Source organism: Pempheris klunzingeri, chromosome 16, assembly GCF_042242105.1.
Source record: "Pempheris klunzingeri isolate RE-2024b chromosome 16, fPemKlu1.hap1, whole genome shotgun sequence".
Lineage (NCBI taxonomy): Eukaryota > Metazoa > Chordata > Actinopteri > Acropomatiformes > Pempheridae > Pempheris > Pempheris klunzingeri.
The window spans coordinates 590,272-610,271 of NC_092027.1; the positions used below are offsets into that span (position 1 = coordinate 590,272).

General features: G+C 45.5%; 2 protein-coding genes across 2 annotated transcripts; both read right to left on the reverse strand.

Moving 5' to 3' along the window:
* Positions 1 to 104: 104 nt before the first annotated feature.
* On the reverse strand, positions 105 to 12,321 carry LOC139215745 (L-rhamnose-binding lectin CSL2-like). The gene is made up of 9 exons (XM_070846788.1): positions 12,045 to 12,321; positions 2,877 to 2,918; positions 2,589 to 2,639; positions 1,712 to 1,847; positions 1,442 to 1,551; positions 1,308 to 1,352; positions 896 to 1,031; positions 689 to 798; positions 105 to 323 (listed from the first exon to the last, which is right to left on the reverse strand). Exons 1-9 carry the CDS (start codon positions 12,319 to 12,321, stop codon positions 301 to 303), a joined length of 930 nt encoding a protein of 309 aa, XP_070702889.1. The 3' UTR covers positions 105 to 300.
* Positions 12,322 to 16,601: 4,280 nt separating this feature from the next.
* LOC139216006 (cortexin-2-like) lies at positions 16,602 to 16,865 on the reverse strand. The gene has a single exon (XM_070847053.1). It carries the CDS (start codon positions 16,863 to 16,865, stop codon positions 16,602 to 16,604), a length of 264 nt encoding a protein of 87 aa, XP_070703154.1.
* Positions 16,866 to 20,000: the final 3,135 nt, after the last annotated feature.

The window sequence follows — 20,000 nt, forward strand, 5'->3', positions numbered from 1 at the left end:
AAGGACAGACTTCAGATTCTTTTCCATTTATCTGGAGAAAGTTTTGAACCATCCAGCAATTTATTTCAAACAGACGAGATAAAAGATGATTAAAATGACCTACTTGTACGAGTTGTTACCTGTTAGCCGTGCATGCTAATGCTAGTATGCTAATGCTAGTAGCTTCCATTAGCAGATTCCATTAGCTAACATTTCTTTAGCACACAGCAAAGATCAATAATGAGCACAGATGCAGCGACAAGTCCACGTGTTTAAAGGGTGAAAGAGGAAACCTGCTGCTGACACTTCTGATGCTGACGTTCACGTCGTGTCCTCAGAGTTTCCTGCAGAAGAAAAACAAAATAAAATAAAGTGTAAATTAAAGAGTTTTTCACTGATTATCTAATGTTTCCTCTTGTGGACACGCTCTCTGTGTTACGATGCTTCTTGCTGGTTTTTCTGGTTAAAGCTGCAGAGGTCAGTTTATTTTATCTTGTTTATGTTTGGTGTCGGTGGGTAAACATCCCATAATAACTTCATGGTGCTGTAGTTCAGGTGCTCAGACAGTAACCTGGCCTTGTGCTGCTCTAAGCTGCTCTGACATCATTTTCCTGCACGTCTAAACGTCCGTGGTCGTCTGGTGGGAGGGGCTTAGAGAGGGGAAGTGCCTCCTGCAGCTTTAACAGGTGTGGAGATGGTGAGCAGGTACCTGGATGTACACAGGTGTAGGAGTACTTCAGGTACTTCCGGGTGCCGGGACACGGGTTGGAGAAGATCAGGTTAGACGCTCGGACTGAACACACGTGTTTACCGTCACATCTGGGGGGAGGAGAAGTCAAGTCCATGTTACCTTCGTACCTTTATTATGGGTCAAGTTCACTGGTTGTTTGGGGGCGTGTCACCTGACCGCTCTCACCTGTCAGTCATCACCTGCAGCGTGCTGGCGAGCCTACAGGTGGTGCTGGGCGGCTGGCTGCGGGGGGCGCGGTACCTACACACCTTCTCACTGGTCCTGCCATAGTTCGCCATCAGCACTCTGATCACCTGAGGACCTGAGCACACACACACACACACACACACACACACACACACACACACACACACACACACAGATGCTTCAGACTCCAGACTCCATTGACAAAAACACAAATTTTACCTCACAGAAGTTTTTAGTCCACTGCTGCCTCCACCAGTTTGTTTGTGTTATTGTTTATTACACAAATGATGTCTGACACACACACACACACACACACACACACACACACACACACACACACACACACACACACACACACACACACACACAGCCATTAATGAAAACCACCCACCACAGTAAAGCGTTGCCTTCTGTCTCTGGCACACATAATGGATTCCTAAAACAAGAGAAACATTCCAAGCTTTTAATACTAATATTATTCTCTGAATAATCAAAACACACACACACACACACACAGACACCTACTCCCAGGCTCACAGGTGTATGTGGTCTCCATCCACACACACCTGGTCAAACAGGGTACGGCTGCGTGACACAGATCCATGGGTACCTTACACCTGTACCGACCGTTACACCTGACAGGAGGGAAAAGGTACGAAATATTAACAGTTCAGTTCAAAATAATTTAATCAACAACATTTAAAATGACAACAACAACAAAATGAATCACTGAAGGTTTGAAAGCTTAAAACGAGTAAAACGAAGATGAAGTTTGGTTCACGGTTGTCGTTTCACCTCCTGCTGATGCTGTGGAGGACGGGGGTCGAGGAGCACAGCGGCTCTTCCAGGCGGTCCGAGGGAACGCCGTCGACGCAGGCCTCCGCCTCCCTGTGGCTCGCCTCCACCTGCTGGACGACGATCACGCCGCCGTCTGGACCAACATCGAACCCAGAGGGAAGAAAATTCTGCTGTCATAATACTTCAGACTTTCACTTGATGTGGAGCATTTTGACATTGTTGTACTGGTCCTTTAACTTAAATAAAGGTCTGAATGCTTCTGTCAAACAGATAAATGTCCTGCTTTCTGTCTGCCACCAACCGATGAACAATTCAGGGGCCAATTTTGACTATTAACATCAAAAATGTGTGAATGAATTATGGTTTAAAAAAGAATCACACAGCGATGATTGGGCGCTCGCACCTCCGTGAACCTTCCTACTTCCTTATTTCCTATCCTATATCTTCCTTCCTTACATCCTCTTTCTTCTAAGCGCATTTCGGACACCGTACGAAAGAGTAAAATGCCGCCTCCTGTGTCCCTTTGCGGTGCTGTAGAACACCAATAATCACGTACAGTACACGTGTCGAGCACACTGTGAATGTTTCATCAAATGATGATTGTTACAGAAGCTTTACTTCCTGCTGCCACTTTATTCATGGTGAAATATAGAAATTCACCGCGCCGCCACGACAGCAACAAGGTCTTAAAGCTCCTCGGACCACATTTCAGGTGGATCTGGTTAACTGGCCTGCCAACCGGCAGGTGTAAAACAGGTCATTTCCTGTTGCCACTAGGTGACGGTCTGTTCATCCTGGTTCTGACAGACGTTCATCAGTTTTTCTCACACATCAAACGTCCTGAAGTTTTGTGGTTGAGGAGACGTAGACGTACCACAGGTGAGCCTCTGTGCAAAGTGCTGCAGGTCGCAGGTCAACGTGGTCTCTGAAAAACACAGCGAGACCTCCAGTTCAACAGGACGAGTATCAGGAGGGGTTGGAGGAAGGAAACGAGGACGAGGAGACGGAAAGGAGGTAGGAAATAAGGAAGTAGGGAAGGAAAAGTGGAGAGGGTAAGAAGGATGTAGGATAGGAGATAAAGAGATGAGGGAGACCTTCGACCACCGGAGACAGTTTTAAAGTGAACATGAGGAGTGAACGTGAGCTGGAAACAAATATTTACCTCCTGTGGTCGTCAAGAAGCAGCAGCAGGCCAGCGTTACCACTGAAAACACACGATAGCATGAGAGGAAACATCAGAGGAAATATGTGAGGAAACATGAGAGGAAACAGGAAACATCAGAGGAAACATCAGAGGAAACAGGAAACATCAGAGGAAATATGTGAGGAAACATCAGAGGAAACATCAGAGGAAACAGGAAACATCAGAGGAAACATCAGAGGAAACAGGAAACATGAGAGGAAACGTGAGGAAACATGTGAGGAAACATCAGAAGAAACAGGAAACATGAGAGGAAACATGAGAGGAAACATGTGAGGAAACATCAGAAGAAACAGGAAACATGAGAGGAAACGTGAGGAAACGTGAGGAAACATGTGAGGAAACATCAGAGGAAACAGGAAACATGAGAGGAAACATGAGAGGAAACATGAGAGGAAACATGAGAGGAAACATGTGAGGAAACATCAGAGGAAACATCAGAGGAAACATCAGAGGAAACATGTGAGGAAACATGTGAGGAAACATGAGAGGTTGTCAAAGTTGTCAAAAGTCAAAGTTGTGATTTTTCAGTATGACCTCATTTGTTTCCGGGCAGAACTCGCAACATATGTGTGTTGCAGTGTGTGTGTGTGTGTGTGTGTGTGTGTTGCAGTGTGTGTGTGTGTGTGTGTGTTGCAGTGTGTGTTGCAGTGTGTGTGTGTGTGTGTGTTGCAGTGTGTGTGTGTGTGTGTGTGTTGCAGTGTGTGTTGCAGTGTGTGTGTGTGTGTGTGTGTGTGTGTTGCAGTGTGTGTGTGTGTGTGTGTGTTGCAGTGTGTGTTGCAGTGTGTGTGTGTGTGTGTGTTGCAGTGTGTGTGTGTGTGTGTGTGTGTTGCAGTGTGTGTGCGTTGCAGTGTGTGTGTGTGTGTGTTGCAGTGTGTGTTGCAGTGTGTGTGTGTGTGTGTTGCAGTGTGTGTGTGTGTGTGTGTTGCAGTGTGTGTGTGTTGCAGTGTGTGTGTGTTGCAGTGTGTGTGCGTTGCAGTGTGTGTGTTGCAGTGTGTGTGTGTGTGTGTGTGTGTGTGTGTTGCAGTGTGTGTGTGTGTGTGTGTGTGTGTGTGTTTAATAAGTGAACTGATTATGGATGTAAATTAAAAATGTCACTTCATCCTGTTACAGCTCCGTCATTAAAACACTGAACTCCTCAGAGCTGCTTTCAGAGTCAGTGATGATTCACACCAACACAACCAGGACAAACATCAGGTGAAGTGTGTGACAGACATTTGTTCAACCACTGACCACTTCAGGAAAGGAAGGAAGGGAGGAAGAAAGGAAGGAAGAGGAAAGAGGAGGAAGAAGATCAACATTCAAAAAACAAAAATAACATGAAGTAAATAAAAGGAGTTGAAGTGTATGACATTGGACCACTGACTTCCACATGAGGAAACATCAGAGGAAACATCAGAGGAAACGTGAGGAAACATCAGAGGAAACATGAGGAAACATGTGAGGAAACGTGAGGAAACATCAGAGGAAACATGAGGAAACATCAGAGGAAACGTGAGGAAACATGTGAGGAAACATCAGAGGAAACATCAGAGGAAACATGAGGAAACATCAGAGGAAACGTGAGGAAACATCAGAGGAAACATGAAGAAACATCAGAGGAAACATCAGAGGAAACATGTGAGGAAACGTGAGGAAACATCAGAGGAAACGTGAGGAAACATCAGAGGAAACATGAAGAAACATCAGAGGAAACATCAGAGGAAACATGTGAGGAAACGTGAGGAAACATCAGAGGAAACATGAGGAAACATCAGAGGAAACGTGAGGAAACATCAGAGGAAACATGAAGAAACATCAGAGGAAACATCAGAGGAAACATGTGAGGAAACATCAGAGGAAACATGTGAGGAAACATCAGAGGAAACATGAAGAAACATCAGAGGAAACATCAGAGGAAACGTGAGGAAACATGTGAGGAAACATGAAGAAACATCAGAGGAAACATCAGAGGAAACATGTGAGGAAACATCAGAGGAAACATGTGAGGAAACATCAGAGGAAACATGAAGAAACATCAGAGGAAACATGAAGAAACATCAGAGGAAACATCAGAGGAAACGTGAGGAAACATGTGAGGAAACATGAAGAAACATCAGAGGAAACATCAGAGGAAACATGTGAGGAAACATCAGAGGAAACATGTGAGGAAACATCAGAGGAAACATGTGAGGAAACATCAGAGGAAACATGAAGAAACATCAGAGGAAACATCAAAAGAAACAGGAAACATGTGAGGAAACAACACGCACACGGACACGTGTGTTCTCTAAACATGTAAAAGTCGATACTCACAGAAAACGATCGTCATGGAGACGGTTCACAGGTTTTCAACCAAACTTTATTATTCCAGCTTGTTTTTAACGGACGGATCCTTTAACGTGTCCACCGTCAGCTAGGACACGTCTGTGTGTGTGTGTGTGTGTGTGTGTGTGTGTGTGTGTGTGTGTGTGTGTGTGTGTGTGTGTAAACATGCTGACTGGTTAGACCCTGCGGGCCGTTGGTACAACACACAACACGTATGTCAGGAAAATCAGGAAAACATACTTAAAGGGTGATTTCACTGTTTTAAACTTTATTTAAACAGCAGCGTTAAAACATTTCAGAGGATGTTAAAAACTGATTAATGCATCACAAAACAACCAAAGTAATGAAATAAGATACGAACAATACGAAAATACAAACAGCACACACACCAGACTCCATTTACAAAAACAGTCATTTTACCTCACAGACCACAGGAGCTGCTGGTCCTCCGCTGCCTCGATTGATTAGTGTGTTTGTGTTATTGAGTGACTTTGGTGTTTTAAAGGGTTAATTCAGATCCAACATGTATTCATATAACTCACAATAACACACACACTGACTGATGGAGGCAGCAGCAGAGCAGCAGCTCCTGTGTCCTGTTCTCTAAAATCCCTGTTTTAGTGAATGTAGTCTGGTGTGTGTGCTGTTTGTGGTTAAACCAAAAGGATCTTCCAGGTCTCTCTCTGTAGGGATCCTTTCCATGATGCTGTCACACACTTAGAATAACACTCTGAGCCTGATTCTGAGACAATCTACTTTTTGTTTAACTACAAAAAGCCATTAAACCGTTCTCTTCAAAGACACCAGACTCCATTGACAAAAACACTAATTTCACACAGCAAATGCTGGTCTGCTGCTGCCTGGATCGCTTAGTGTTAGTGTTTGGTGTTTTAAAGGGTCAGTTTGGATCCAACACAGTACTGGTGTAATTTACAGGTCAACTTTTTAGGTCATGAGATAGTTTGTCTTTGCCCTGAAGCTCGATTTTCCTTCTGAACGTCTTCAATCAGCGAAGAGTAAACGATGAAGAGGAAGACGAGTTTGATTCACAGGTTCTGCCTTCGAACTGTGTTTGGCGTTAAGCTGCTTCAGACCTCCGACCTGCTCTGTGGACGCTCATATGGAGATCTAATATTAGTCTGGGCACTATGTCCATTATCTGTGTGTGTGTGTGTGACTCATCATACATGTTGGCTGACAGATGGTCGACAGGCGGAGCAACAAAACACGACAGGCTGCTCACACTGGACGCATGTCGGATAAGTGACATCCAGAAAAAGAAGAGGAGAAACTCTAGTTAAACCACTGGTGGATGCTGGGCTCTGATTGGCTGCTGGGTTAAAAAGTGATAATGGACGAAGTAGACCAGTCAAACTGTCAGTTCACCGTCTGGATTAATGCACTGGAGTAACCATAGCAACACTCGATCACGATCCTATGATCCGTCCTATTTACTGGAGGAGTCGAGCATCACCAGGTAGTAAAAGTGTTGGAACTGGTCCAGTAGATCACCTCAGCCAGCAGCCACCAAACGGGCTGCAATGGCTGCAACGTGATCCTTTGGGACAACTGCACCTGATCACAGTAGGTCCACTAAAAGAGCTTGTTTGATCCACTGACAGGCTCAGAGTGTTATTCTAAGTGTGTGACAGCATCATGGAAAGGATCCCTACAGAGAGAGACCTGGAAGATCCTTTTGGTTTAACCACAAACAGCACACACACCAGACTACATTCACTAAAACAGGGATTTTAGAGAACAGGACACAGCAGCTGTTCAGCGTGAAGGCAGCGTTTTAGTGGAAGACAACAGGACAACAGCTGCTGAAGAAAGCACACAGACAGAATGAGGTTTGGTCCAGGAGGAAGTTTTATTTCTTTACAAAACAAGAGCGCAGACTCATAAAAGAGCTCAGACAGTAGGCAGGGAGAGAAATCTACACTTCAGCTTAGACACAACAACTTTCAGCCACTTAGAAAATATAGAGGAGCTCTGTTCACACACTGATGCACACAATCTGCACGTCATCTACACGGTAAAAAACACTAGAAACAAACATCATCCACACTGTAAAACACTTCAACTGACTGACTAAACAACCCGACTGTAACTCAGAGTCATGGAGGGAACTCTAGTGGATGTATTTTATTTTAATACATTTTAAAACCACTGAAATAATTAGATCTTATTTTCATTCAAAATTAGAATTTGAATTCTTTTTAAATTGTGACTTAGATTTAAAATCAGTCGTGCAGCTTAAAAAGGTTTTATTTAGTGTCGTATGTTTGTATTATTATTTTTTACAGTTTGTGTACATTCATGTAATTTCTGAGTAAGTACACCATTTAATTTACAAACGCTGATGTAATTTACCTTTAATTTACGATTTTCTTTTATAATTTCAAGGAAAATACTGTTTGGTACTGAATTTTTTTGTTTTAGTTTGAACTTAATGTTCAGAAACTCACGATTTTCAAATTAAAAGATGTTTTTAGTGCAGTGTTCTTCAGATTTTCACGTATATTTGACATTTATTTGCTTCCTCGTCTGATTAAATTAAATAGTTCGTGCAGAGCAAAAAGCAAAGTTCACGTCCATAAAGTCTTTATCAGAACTAAAACCTTTGAGTGGGAGAAACACGACGATAACGTTATAATACAGAGTTTAGACAAAGAACAGACCACCGGGTGGCGTTTTCCATCATCTTTCCTCCGTCGGTGTGTTTTTAACGCAGAGACACGAGATTCGTACGATAAATCCAGAAAAAACGTCAAGCTGAAGTTTACAGTTGTGGTCGTTTGTTAAGCGCCACAACTGTTTAAAGCCACAACACAGAGAGCAGGAGCAGCTCGTCGGTTAGCTGTCCACAGAAACGCTTTCAAAACGCCAGACGTCAGTTTCAGGGCGGACGGAAATTCAGCAGGCAGCACTTAAAGGGAAAATCCGCCCTTTTTAAACACGTACGTATAAAAACAAAGCCAGCGGAGAACGTGTGGACAAACACTCCCGTCCTGCTTCACGTCACATTTTAGACGCTACAGACAAGATTTCAGCCAAAAACTTAATTCTCTCTTTATCGTTGTTTATTAACTCTTTGTAGTCACTTTACGGTTATTTTATGTCTCCAGAGATGTTTTATGGTCGTTTATCGTCTCTTTACAGTCCGTTTATGTGTCTTTACTTTGTGGTTGTTTTTTTGTCTTGATGGTAATTTTTGGGGATATTCATGTGATTCCTGTACGTCTGTAGTCACCTTGTATTGATTTTTAGTAATCTTGTGTCTCTGTGACGGTTTTGAGTCTTTGATTCTCTCTTTGGAGTCATTTTACACCTGCTGTAGTCTCTCGGTGGCTGTTCAGCTCGTCTTAGCGGTAGTTCTGGTAACCGTTAGAGTTGATTTCTGTCTGCTTGTGATCGTTCTGTGTCTCCACAGATGTTTTGGAGGTCATTTTGGGTCTGTTTGTTGTCAAATAGTATCTTTTTATATCCTCTTCGTTTGACTTCCCAACAAGAATCGTTAACAGTGACTTCAGACGGAGCCTTGGGCTCCTGGTAGACTTGTTCAGTAATCCATCCATGACTGAGGGGGGAGTTTCCCTTCAAATACAGCATGAAGAAAAACAAACTAAACCAACAGCTCAAAGGCAAAGTTCAGCTCTGAAGCAGCACGAACACACAAAATAAAACACACCAGTAAACAGAAAAACCAGTCCCGACTCCCTTAAAGGGTAAAAAACAGCAGCGAAGGAGCTGCTAGAGTTTCTAATCCTATGTAAACAGGCTTAGTGTAAGGCAAGGAGGAAGAGGAGGAGGAGGAGGAAGAGGAGGGAGGAGAGAGAGAGAGGCTGAAGTGAACTTCAAGATGAGACAGAGGAGGAGGGATGAAGGTGTGGGAGGACGACAGAATGATGGAGAGGAGGAGGAAGAAGATCAAGAGGATGAGTAAGCAGAGGGAGGCAGGCGGACAGGCGAGGAGGAGGAGGAGGAGGAGGAGGAGGAAGAGCGGGATGCAGATGGCTGAAAGGCAGACAGCAGAATTAAAGGGATCAGACGAAGGCTCAGACACACAAACACACGAACTTCTGCAGAAACATGAATCAGAAACGAGTGACAGTGAACGCCTCGCTCAGCAACAAGCTGCTCCGCTTTAACCAACCGTCGTCCCTTTAAGCCGCCAGTTTGTCCGACTTTATCAATACAGATACGAACGTCTCTGCAGAACAGGCTGTGATTAAATGAGCTCATGTCTGTCCAGGAGAAGGGTGGGGGCTTTTTAAAGGTTAAACTGGTCTCATGGAGTCAGATTAGATCATCCAGAGTAGCTCTTCATCCCTTTGTCCCTCATGAACACTGTGGAGTCGGTGTCTCCAGGATTAGATCCCTCATCACTGATCTCTGATCTGGTCCCACCAGGTCCAGAAAAAGATCCTGATAGAAGAGTTTAATGGCTCCAAGCTACATGCTAACGCTATGTGCTAATGCTACATGCTCATGAGTGTTTCTTGTCCCTGTGTTAGCTTAGCTCATTTTCAGGGCACAAAACCAAACCAATTTTACTTTAATGAATTTAATAGTTGTAGCAGCACATGCAGGACAGGACAGCAGCAGTTAGCCTGTTAGCGCTCATCCTCTGTAGCTAGCAGTTAGCCTGTTAGCACTTATCCTCTGTAGCTAGCAGTTAGCCTGTTAGCACTCATCCTCTGTAGCTAATAACTGTCTAAAATTCAGATCCTGATGGAGAACAGGTTCTAGTGGCTGAGGCTGCACTGACCGGGCTAATGTGAGCTAACTTATAGGCTATAAGCTAACGTTAGCTAGGTGAGCTGTCAGAGCCCAGTGCTAATGCTAGCTAGCATAGTGTTAACATGTCAACATGTTCTCTGTCTTTCTTTAGTCTCCTCTGATGAACAACATGTCTGAAGTCTTTTCTCACTCATTCTGCTTCACTGACTTCTGGAACCTTCTAGCTGAGGTTGGACACATTTTAGGGACATGAAGAAGAAGAAGGTCCTCCAAGAGACGACGTCACCAGAAGAAGAAGCAGCAGCGTTCAGAGGTCAGAGGTCAGAGGTCTGCAGTGGAAAATAAAATAGCTGGTACAATAAAAGAGCAGAGTCGAGTACAGTAAAGACGAGTTGTACCATTTAGTGGAAACTCAGGATTTCTGTCGTAGTTGTTCCACATGGAGGGTCGGTCCCCCCACTGCTGTGTAAAAACAGGTGTATGTCCCCTCCTGCAGCCATACAGACCTCTGCCAGTGGGACACATGCCCGTCCTCAGCCTTCAACCACCTAACTGCAACTTAAATAAGCCGGCAGACCGGTTTCCTTCCCTCCTGCAGCAGCTGACAGCAGAGTAATGAGAATTTTAGCGAGAGAGGAACCAAAGAGATAAGCCAGAGTGAGACGTCTTCCTCTCGGAGCTCCTCTTTATTGTTCCCTTCTCTCTTTATCTGCTATTTTCTTTTTTTCATCTGCATTAGCGACAGAAATGTGTTTCACCTGTCAGGTCTGTGGAGCTAAATTAAATTTAAAGAAAGGTTGAGAGAAGCCGGCCGTGAGGATAAGAGAGAGAGATAAAGAGAATAAAGGTGTGAGTTAGAGAGACAAATGGGGATGGAAAAGGTGAGGACGGACGGGGGAGGAGGGGGCGGGGCTTAGAGGCAGGAAGTGAATTCGGTCGGAGGGTTCGGCAGTGAGGTGCTGGGAGTGTGAGTGTGTGTGTGTGTGTGTGTGTGTGTGTGTGTGTGTTTACAGGACATGCAGGACCACAGACCAGGTTACACTTTACATTGTGTGTGTTTAAACGTCAGTCTTTGTGAGGATAAATTAGAAACGTACATGTGTTAAAATACGTGGCGACACGTTCCCGTACAGTTTGTGAATGTTTGGAATATGAGGATCATTTCTAAAGTAAGTGTGTTTTATCAGGAAGTGAAGATATTTTTATGAGGTGAGAGAAATTAGGACAGTTTGGAAAACAGGGACATTCCTGAAAATGTTGGAGAATAAAGGTAATAAAGGTCATTTGAAATGTGAGTGTATGTTTGGAAAACGAGGATTTTTATGATGTGAGGTGACGTTTTGTTTGCTCTGTGTCGTTTTTATCATGAAAACTTTGGACAATAAAAAGGCAGAACGTTTGGACCGAGGCAAAAGTTTTCAATCCAAATTTGGGCAAAACAAGCAGAAGTTTACTGAAGAGGACAAAAGTTCAAACTCCTGTTTGGAAAAGAAGCAGCTGTGTTTCTGCCTTTAGTGAGTTTTTAATGTTTTAATACTTAATGTTTAGTAAATGTAGTCCTAATCTGGATTAAAGGGACGGAGAGAGCAGCTGCTTCTGTGGGAACATTTATTTAATGACAATTTGGACCAAGGTGCAAAACTTGTGCACTAATTTAGAGGTTTTAAATCCAGATTCAGACTAAACTGGCAAAGAAAAGTGGAGGAACTGGATTTTGTCCCAGATTTAGAAGAAACTCAGACAAAAGAGGCAGAAATGTCGAGAACTTCTGCTCCTGTTGTCCAGGAACGAATAAACTGATCTTCACCGTCGCCGAGACACAAAACGTGAGTTCCTGCGGTGCAGCGGGTCGATCGAGTCGAGCTGATGAAACCATGAAGATGAATTTTGGTTCGTCTGATCAGAAGAGCCGAGACGAGCTGATTTATTCCTGAATGGATCCGAATCGTTGTGGAGATCAAACTCTTCAGAGATCCTCGTCTGTGCTGGGCCACTTTTATTATTCTGTCTCTGATGTTTGGGGGGGGGGGCACACAGGATCCTACAGAGCCCCAAACCTTTTATGAGTTCCCAAAGAACAGAGAAAATCCATCTGTTGCAGCCCATGAGATTTCAGGTCCACATCTGCGTGTGATCCTGCTGCTCTCCTGTGATCCCGCTGCTCTCCTGTGATCCAGCTGCTCTCCTGTGATCCTGCTGCTCTCCTGTGATCCAGCTTCTCTCCTGTGATCCCGCTTCTCTCCTGTGATCCAGCTGCTCTCCTGTGATCCAGCTGCTCTCCTGTGATCCCGCTGCTCTCCTGTGATCTCAGCTTCATCCTGGAGAGAACAGCTCTCGACTCTGGAGGTCCAACCATCCTTCACCTCCAGAGAGACTTTTAAAGATTCACAGAGCGGAGCGCAGATTTAGTCCCAGCGATGGAGGAGGAGGAGGAGGAGGAGGAATAACCTTGGAGGGTTTATGGAGGGGGGGGGCTGACAGCGGCGTTCAGTCTGAGGGTCAGGACCCCCAGCGGGGCCGTGAGGCGCCTCTGGGCCGGTCACAGGATGATGATCTGGAGTATTTGAGTCAAATTCTGTCAGGTACAATTCCGACCAGGATCAGGTGATATCACGACGCCATCACCCCCCAACGGTGATCCAAACAGGAAGTGAGCCATGCTGTGCCTCAGTGTTCAACCCCCCCGAGCAAATGAAAGCCCAGAGGGGGCCGGTGTTTCATTTACCGCTGATTCTTTTCACCGACTTCAAACTGTTTTCCTGCTCGGGGGGGGGGGGGGGGTTCAGCGCCGTGTGAGGAGGGCTGACGGGAGCCTCAGGTCCACTGGGGGGTCGTCTGCAGCTGTTGCTGGAGGAAAAACACCAAAACAACAAAGCATCACTGCAGTTCTGTTTTCATGTTTAAGTGTTTTCATCTTCACAGTTCGTTATAACACTGCTCACATCCTGGTGTGTGAGTGACTGGTAGGTAGTAAAAGTGTTGGAACTGGTCCAGTAGATCACCTCAGCCAGCAGCCACCAAACGGGCTGCAATGGCTGCAACGTGATCCTTTGGGACAACTGCACCTGATCACAGTAGGTCCACTAAAAGAGCTTGTTTGATCCACTGACAGGCTCAGAGTGTTATTCTAAGTGTGTGACAGCATCATGGAAAGGATCTACTGGACCAATCTGACACTTTCAGACACCAGCAAAACGTTCAAACAGCTTAAACGGATTTTTTATGATTTCAGCGACGCCTGCAGGTCTGCGGCCACCGGTCGGTGATCCAGCCTCAGCGGCAGGATCAGGATGACGAGGTGGATCCTGATTTATCTGCTGATGTTGGGAGGCGTTGGTTCGTTAACCTCACTGCTGGATCATTGGCCTCCTTCACACTAAAACACATTCATCATGGAACACAAGCTGTGCTAAAACACTTATTTTCATCCCTCGACTTTTAACTCAGCGTGAGAGCTTTTTATTCTTCTCGTTTCCTGTTGGTTTTCTTATTGTTTTCTTCTCTAAGCTTGTTGTCTTTCTGTCATCTGACGGTTTTTAGCACTTTGGTCGACTGCTGCTGCTTTTAAATGGGTTTTATACATAAAGTTGGAACAGATAGGAGGATATTTTGGGACTGGGTTCATTTCTCTGGTGGACGTGGGGTGTTTTTAACTCGAAGGAGGCGACTTTCGACTCCAACCTCCTGCAGCGTCTTTGTCGAGGCCCTGAGAGGCAAGTAAGAAGTAAGAAATCTGATCTGAACAGTTTAAGACTTAAACATGTGACAGAAAAGGTTTTATCTTTTTTTTTCTGTTTGCATGTTTTTCTCTTTGTAAACCTGAGCTCTAAATCTGACCGCTGCTGTTACGTCAAAGTGTGAGAAACGAACGTCACCAAGAAAAAAGAGCTGAAACTTTTGTCTTCTAGAGATCAGAGCGTTTGTTGTTGTGACACTAAAGGGTTTTGTAACGTCTCTGTAAAGTTTGACGGCTCCTTTTTATCTCATTATTCTTCTTTGAATTGTTTTTGTTCTGTAACTTTGGTTTTATTCCCATTTTAACCGTCTCGTCTGGCTTGAGCTTGTTCTTTACACGTCGTTATTACTATCATTATTATTATCATATCACCAGTGCAGGAGCCTGTGTGACCCCCCCCCCCCTCATATCTGTGCACCTTTTCACAGCTCTGATGACGTTTGTATTGTTTTCACGTCTGCTGTTGGATGAAATGACGGTTTTGTGACCCACCTGAAGGTCTCACAGGTGTTGAGGTCGACGAGCCGATCCGCCGTCGTGTTCCTGCTGCTCGGTTGTTTGTGTCTCCCGTCCGGCTGAGCGGTGAATCGGCCGGCGTTTCAGACATCAGCCGCTCTGAAACACCAGTTACTAAGCAACAGCTGGGACGGCAGGACGGCGAAGAGTCGCTGGAAACCGGCTCCTCTCAGAGCGGTTCAACGCAGCCTTCATCACTCTGTGTTCCTGCACCCAACTCTCCAGGGCCTCCTCGTCCTCCTCCTCCTCCTCCTCGCTCCAAAATAACTTCACTTTGTTCACCTGCTTCCTCCACGAGCTCCAACGTCTCTGAATAAAGTCTTAAAGTCTGTTAAGAAAAGATAACTTTGTCCATGTAGTCAAAAGAGAACAAAAAAGTTGAAAAGAAGAAGTAATAAAGGTTCTTCTCCCGTGAGAGACAGCAACCCTGACACGCCGCCCGGCAGGCACTAACAGAAATCCCTCCTCAGCTGTCGCCACATCGCGGCATGTTGTTCATGTCCTCGCTGCTGAACCCTGCAGAGCTGCAGAGCGGACGGATTTCTACGAGATCTGGGCAAAGAGCACAGCTCCAGGTCCTCAGACAGGCTGCTCAGTCAGACAGGTGACCTGCGCAGAGGCTCGTTAAACACGACGACCTGCCACCAAAAAGAGCTCCTAAACTGCCCTCGATGGACAAAGCTACTAAGATGAAGCACTTCTTTGATTATCTTTAACAGGTAACTGCTCTTGAATTCTTAATTTGACCTTTTTGTTTTTACCTTGGTGTGTTTTTTGCCCAGATGTGCTGCCTGCCGGGCAGACTGAGGCGACAATCAGACAGGAAGCAGAAAAAACACAAAGCGCACTTTTCCCAGACCCAAACTCTTCCTCCTCCATCTAATTCTACTAGTTACACTTAACTAGTAGTCAGTGTTTACTCGTGAAACATGATTTTTCTGTTTTACTCAGGTCAGTCAGGTCAGCTGACTTCAGACGCTACAGATCGTTTAATGATGTTCCAGGTTGGTAAAGGTGGAGTTAAAAGTGGGATTTGTTGGTTTGTAAACACAACATCCAAAGTTGGCGCCTCCACGGTTGGGGTTACGGTGCCCCCAGGCTGTGGTAGCTTCCTCTCTTACAGAGCGCTGTTATTGGTTGGTTGGGGTTGACGATTTGACCCTCGTGGGTCAGAGCAGATGATTTTTTAGGAAACTAAACTAAAACTTTCTACCTTTAAATTCTGGACAGCAGACTGTGACTGTGTTGCTTCATTGATTTTTGAGCCTCCTGTTTCTGTTTGATTTTGTTGATCAGAGCGACGTGACCGGCTGCTGGCAGACAGACCTGAAGTCTGTAGTCAGGAAAATAAAGAGTTGATTTACGGACAGGTTGTCAGCTCTGGGCTCAAATCACTGGTGTTCAAGTCCAGTTGAGTTAATCTTTTATGGTTTTATGAGTCTGACTCAAGTCGTTCAAGAACAGGTTGGAAATGTGGGGCGTCATTTCTGGGAACGTCTCTCTTCCTTGGAGGCTGTTTCCAAACTGCACCAGATTTTTATTTGGCTGCTAATGTGAAAGAAAACAACCTGAGACATTAAATCAACCAGGAACTTCTGCCATTACTGACAAACTACTTTTTTAAAGATTTGAGTGGAACAGAGATGAATGTCTTCTCCAAAAGCCTGAAGAATAAACAGCCCCAGCAGCTGCAGACAGCATATAAATCATTACAGGTTTTAACTGGGAGCTTAATTCATTTATGCTGTCTGCTAGTCTGGTCAAACAAACAGCCAGAAACTTTAGGGACAAGCTTTTTTTTTAGATTTGAATGGAACAAAGAGGAAAATCTTCTGCCAAACAGAAAACATATCCGTAGTTTCAGGTTTTTACTGGACACTCAGTCATGCTGTCCGCTAGTCTGGTTAAACAGCCGGAGACGTTGAATCAACCAGAAATTTCTGCCTGTTATTAACAAACTATATTTTTAGACTTGAACAGAACAAAGAGGGGTGTCTTCGGCCAAACAGGGTTTAGAATAAACAGCCACAGCAGCCACAGACAACATATCCGTCATTTTAAGGTTTTACTAAGCGCTTATTTCAGTCGTGCTGTCTGCTAGTCTGGTTACACAAACAGCCGGAGAAGTTAAATGGACCAGAAACTTCTCACAAACTATATTTTTTGATTTGACTGGAATAAAGAGGAAGAATAAACGTGAATGAACCTGATGAAGTGAGATACTTCATTCAACCGTGCTGTCTGCTGGTCTGGTCGCTCTCCTGCACTACACCGTGATGACCACGAGGGGGGGTGCGCCCGTGTTTCTGCTTTACTCTCTCAGTGTGATCGTCGCCTCAGTTTGACCTGTTGATCGTCAGGGTTGCTGCCTCTCAGGCTGCCTGTCAGGAAATCCGGTAGTCGAAGGTGTCCTTCTCCATGTAGTCCGTCCAGGTGGAGGACGGCATGCTTCGGTACGGGTCCAGAAGGATCCGGAAACAGCGGACGATCAGCAGGCCCAGGAAGATGAAGAGGATGAGGACGAAGACGAAGGCCGCCCTCTGCTCGAGCGTCAGGAAGGAGGCGGACGCCGAGGAGGACGAGGAGGACGACGAGGAGAAGTCCGATTCGGAGGCAGAGAAGGTGCTGCTGTAGAGGTCGTCGGCCATGTTGGGATGGAGAATGATTGGTGGGTTTAGGCGATCCTCTTCCTCTGACCAATGAGAGGCCGTCTGCAGGAAAACATCGTGTCACTGCAGAGAAAACAGATAGAAACTGTAGTTAAAGGCATCAAAGTGGTTAAAGAAGATAAAAACGTTTCAATGTAATAAACCAGTCTGAACTGATTGGTATGACCCCAGGAGATCATGCTCTGGCCTGGATGGGTTTAGGTGTCTTGGTTGTTTGTTTGTGGCTAAAATGGTTTTCTTTTGTGGCCTTAATGTCTGAAAACTGAGGAATCAGAACGATTGTATCAGAGAGGAGGAGGAAGAGGAGAAGGAGGAAGAGGAGGAGGAGGAGAAGCAGCCTGACAGGAAGAAATGATTCGTCCTCCTCCTCCTGAGGATCATCAGCCTCCTTATTTGTTGTGAACGTGACGTTTCTTCTGCTCTGAACATCAAGTTCAGCATCAAATAACTTTGATCAGATCTAACGAGCCGACCGCAGGACGTCCGTGGAGGATTTGCTGAGTCTGCACAGCCAAGCCCCCCCCCCCTTTAATATTTCACCACTGTTCTTCTTCTACATTTTTATTCAGTTCAGCTTCGGGTTCTGACGTTCTGCAGGATTAAACCTTTAAAATGCAGCTCGTCCGTCCGGCCTGCAGAGAAATTAATCCCTGAAAACTGCTGTTTATCGTCACTTCTAATTTACAGATTAATTGGAGGCCATTTTGAGCTGATTCATCGTTGTAGACAGAAAACACACACACACACACCTGAACACACACTCACACACACCTGAACACACACTCACACACACCTGAACACACACTCACACACACTCACACACACCTGAACACACACTCACACACACACCTGAACACACACTCACACACACTCACACACACTCACACACACTCACACACACCTGAACACACACTCACACACACACCTGAACACACACTCACACACAGCAGTATGTTCTGCTCTTATAATGCAGCAGCTTCAGTCCTGAGTCCCTGCAGGCTCCTGCTGCCGCTCTGAAAATGTGTGAAAAGCTAAGAAAGTAATTAGATTTGATGGGAAATCTCACGCCGACCTCGGAGGTGCCACTCTCGCTGCGAGGACTCGTCACGGCGATCCGGCCGAAGCCTTTGAAGAACCATCGCCGTAAAATCAAAGAAATGTAAAAAAGTTCTCTGAGAAGTTCTTAAACTCAGCGGAGGTCAGAGCCTCGTCATTGAACTCTTCTTCTTCTTCGCTGCGTGTGCGAGCGTTTAAAGGGTCAGTCTGGTGATTTCACACCTCCTCAGCCCGGACAAACGGTTTCATGACCTGATTTCAGCTACAAGTCCGAGTCGTGGCCACCACAGACTGTACATGGGAAGTGGGCGTGGCCACCATGACGCCATTTTGAAGCCTTGAGTTTGGCTTTACGTGCTCCGCCATCTTGGTATTTTGGAGCCAGAAGTGACATTCATCCATGAAGACAGCCTCTGATTGGTCAGGTTTAGACAGGACCCTCCTCTGATTGGTCGGGTTCAGTCAGGACCCTCCTCTGATTGGTCAGGTTCAATCAGGACCCTCCTCTGATTGGTCGGGTTCAGTCAGGACCCTCCTCTGATTGGTCGGGTTTAGACAGGACCCTCCTCTGATTGGTCGGGTTCAGTCAGGACCCTCCTCTGATTGGTCGGGTTCAGACAGGACCCTCCTCTGATTGGTCGGGTTCAGTCAGGACCCTCCTCTGATTGGTCGGGTTTAGACAGGACCCTCCTCTGATTGGTCGGGTTCAGTCAGGACCCTCCTCTGATTGGTCGGGTTCAGACAGGACCCTCCTCTGATTGGTCGGGTTCAGTCAGGACCCTCCTCTGATTGGTCAGGTTCAGTCAGGACCCTCCTCTGATTGGTCAGGTTCAGTCAGGACGCCTCTTGGACTTTTCATAATGTCACATGTTGACAAGTTGTGCATTCATTTTTGAAGATGAGGTGAAAGGTGAAAGCTCCAGAACACATGAGTAAGTGGCCGTTGAGTCGAGACTGTATTGTTTTTAGAGAACGAGCTTTTAAAGCTAACGAGAAGTCCTGGAGCCGCTCAGAACCAAGAAGTATGAACGTCTTCGCGACAGCTGGAACACTCTCCATCTGATGATGAATACCATGTGACATGGTCAAAAGCTCCGGGACAAACGTCTTTTGTAGTTGAAAAGAGAAGTTCCAAGTTTACTCAGTCGGAGCCTCTAGTGGACGTTTGAGGAGCTGCAGCACAAGGCACTGGTGACGCGTTCACTGTCGCCTCGTTTATCTGGACGCTGACTCTGATTGGCTGTTTTTTTAACGTTTTTTTTTTTTTTTTTTAAATTTTGTGTTAAAAAAACTCTCAGGATTGACAAATGCTGCGGCGTTGCTATGGTGACGGCTGCTAACCTCCACAGTGCCTCATCAGTCGCCAGAGAGAGAGAGAAGGGGGAAAGACTGACCTCGGTAACCACGGCAACCACAGCACGCACTGTGGTCACCACGGTATCAACACGCACACACACTGATGCTACAGACATGTCAGTGACTTTCATCAGCTCGTTAAGAGTCTTAATTACTAAAAAACATCATCTGAATTTTAGATTGACCTCCAAATATGATCAATATCCACACACACACACACACACACACACACACACACACACACACACACACACACACACACACACACACACACACACACACACAGCCATCTGATTGTTGTTGCAGTGTTGCATTGACTTCCATCAGTTTGAAGCTTTGAGCCCATTTTCTGCCGCTCACTTTAACGTGAACTGAATCTCCAGTCCTAAAAATGTGTGTGTGGGCAGAACACACACACTAACTCACACACACACTCACACACACTCACACACACACACACTCACAGCGGTGTGTTGGGTCAGGTTGCCGCCCACAGACAGACTGCTCTGCTCTGCTCTGCTCTGCAGCAGTGACTGTTGTTTTACTCAGACTGACGGCAACAGGTGAAGCAGGAAATAAACAGGAGTGTGTGTGTGTGTGAGAGAGAGAGTGTGTGTGTGTGTGTGAGTGTGTGTGTGTCAATGTGTGTGTGTGTGTGTGTGTGTGTGTCAGTGTGTGTGTGGACAAACGATGGTCTCTCAC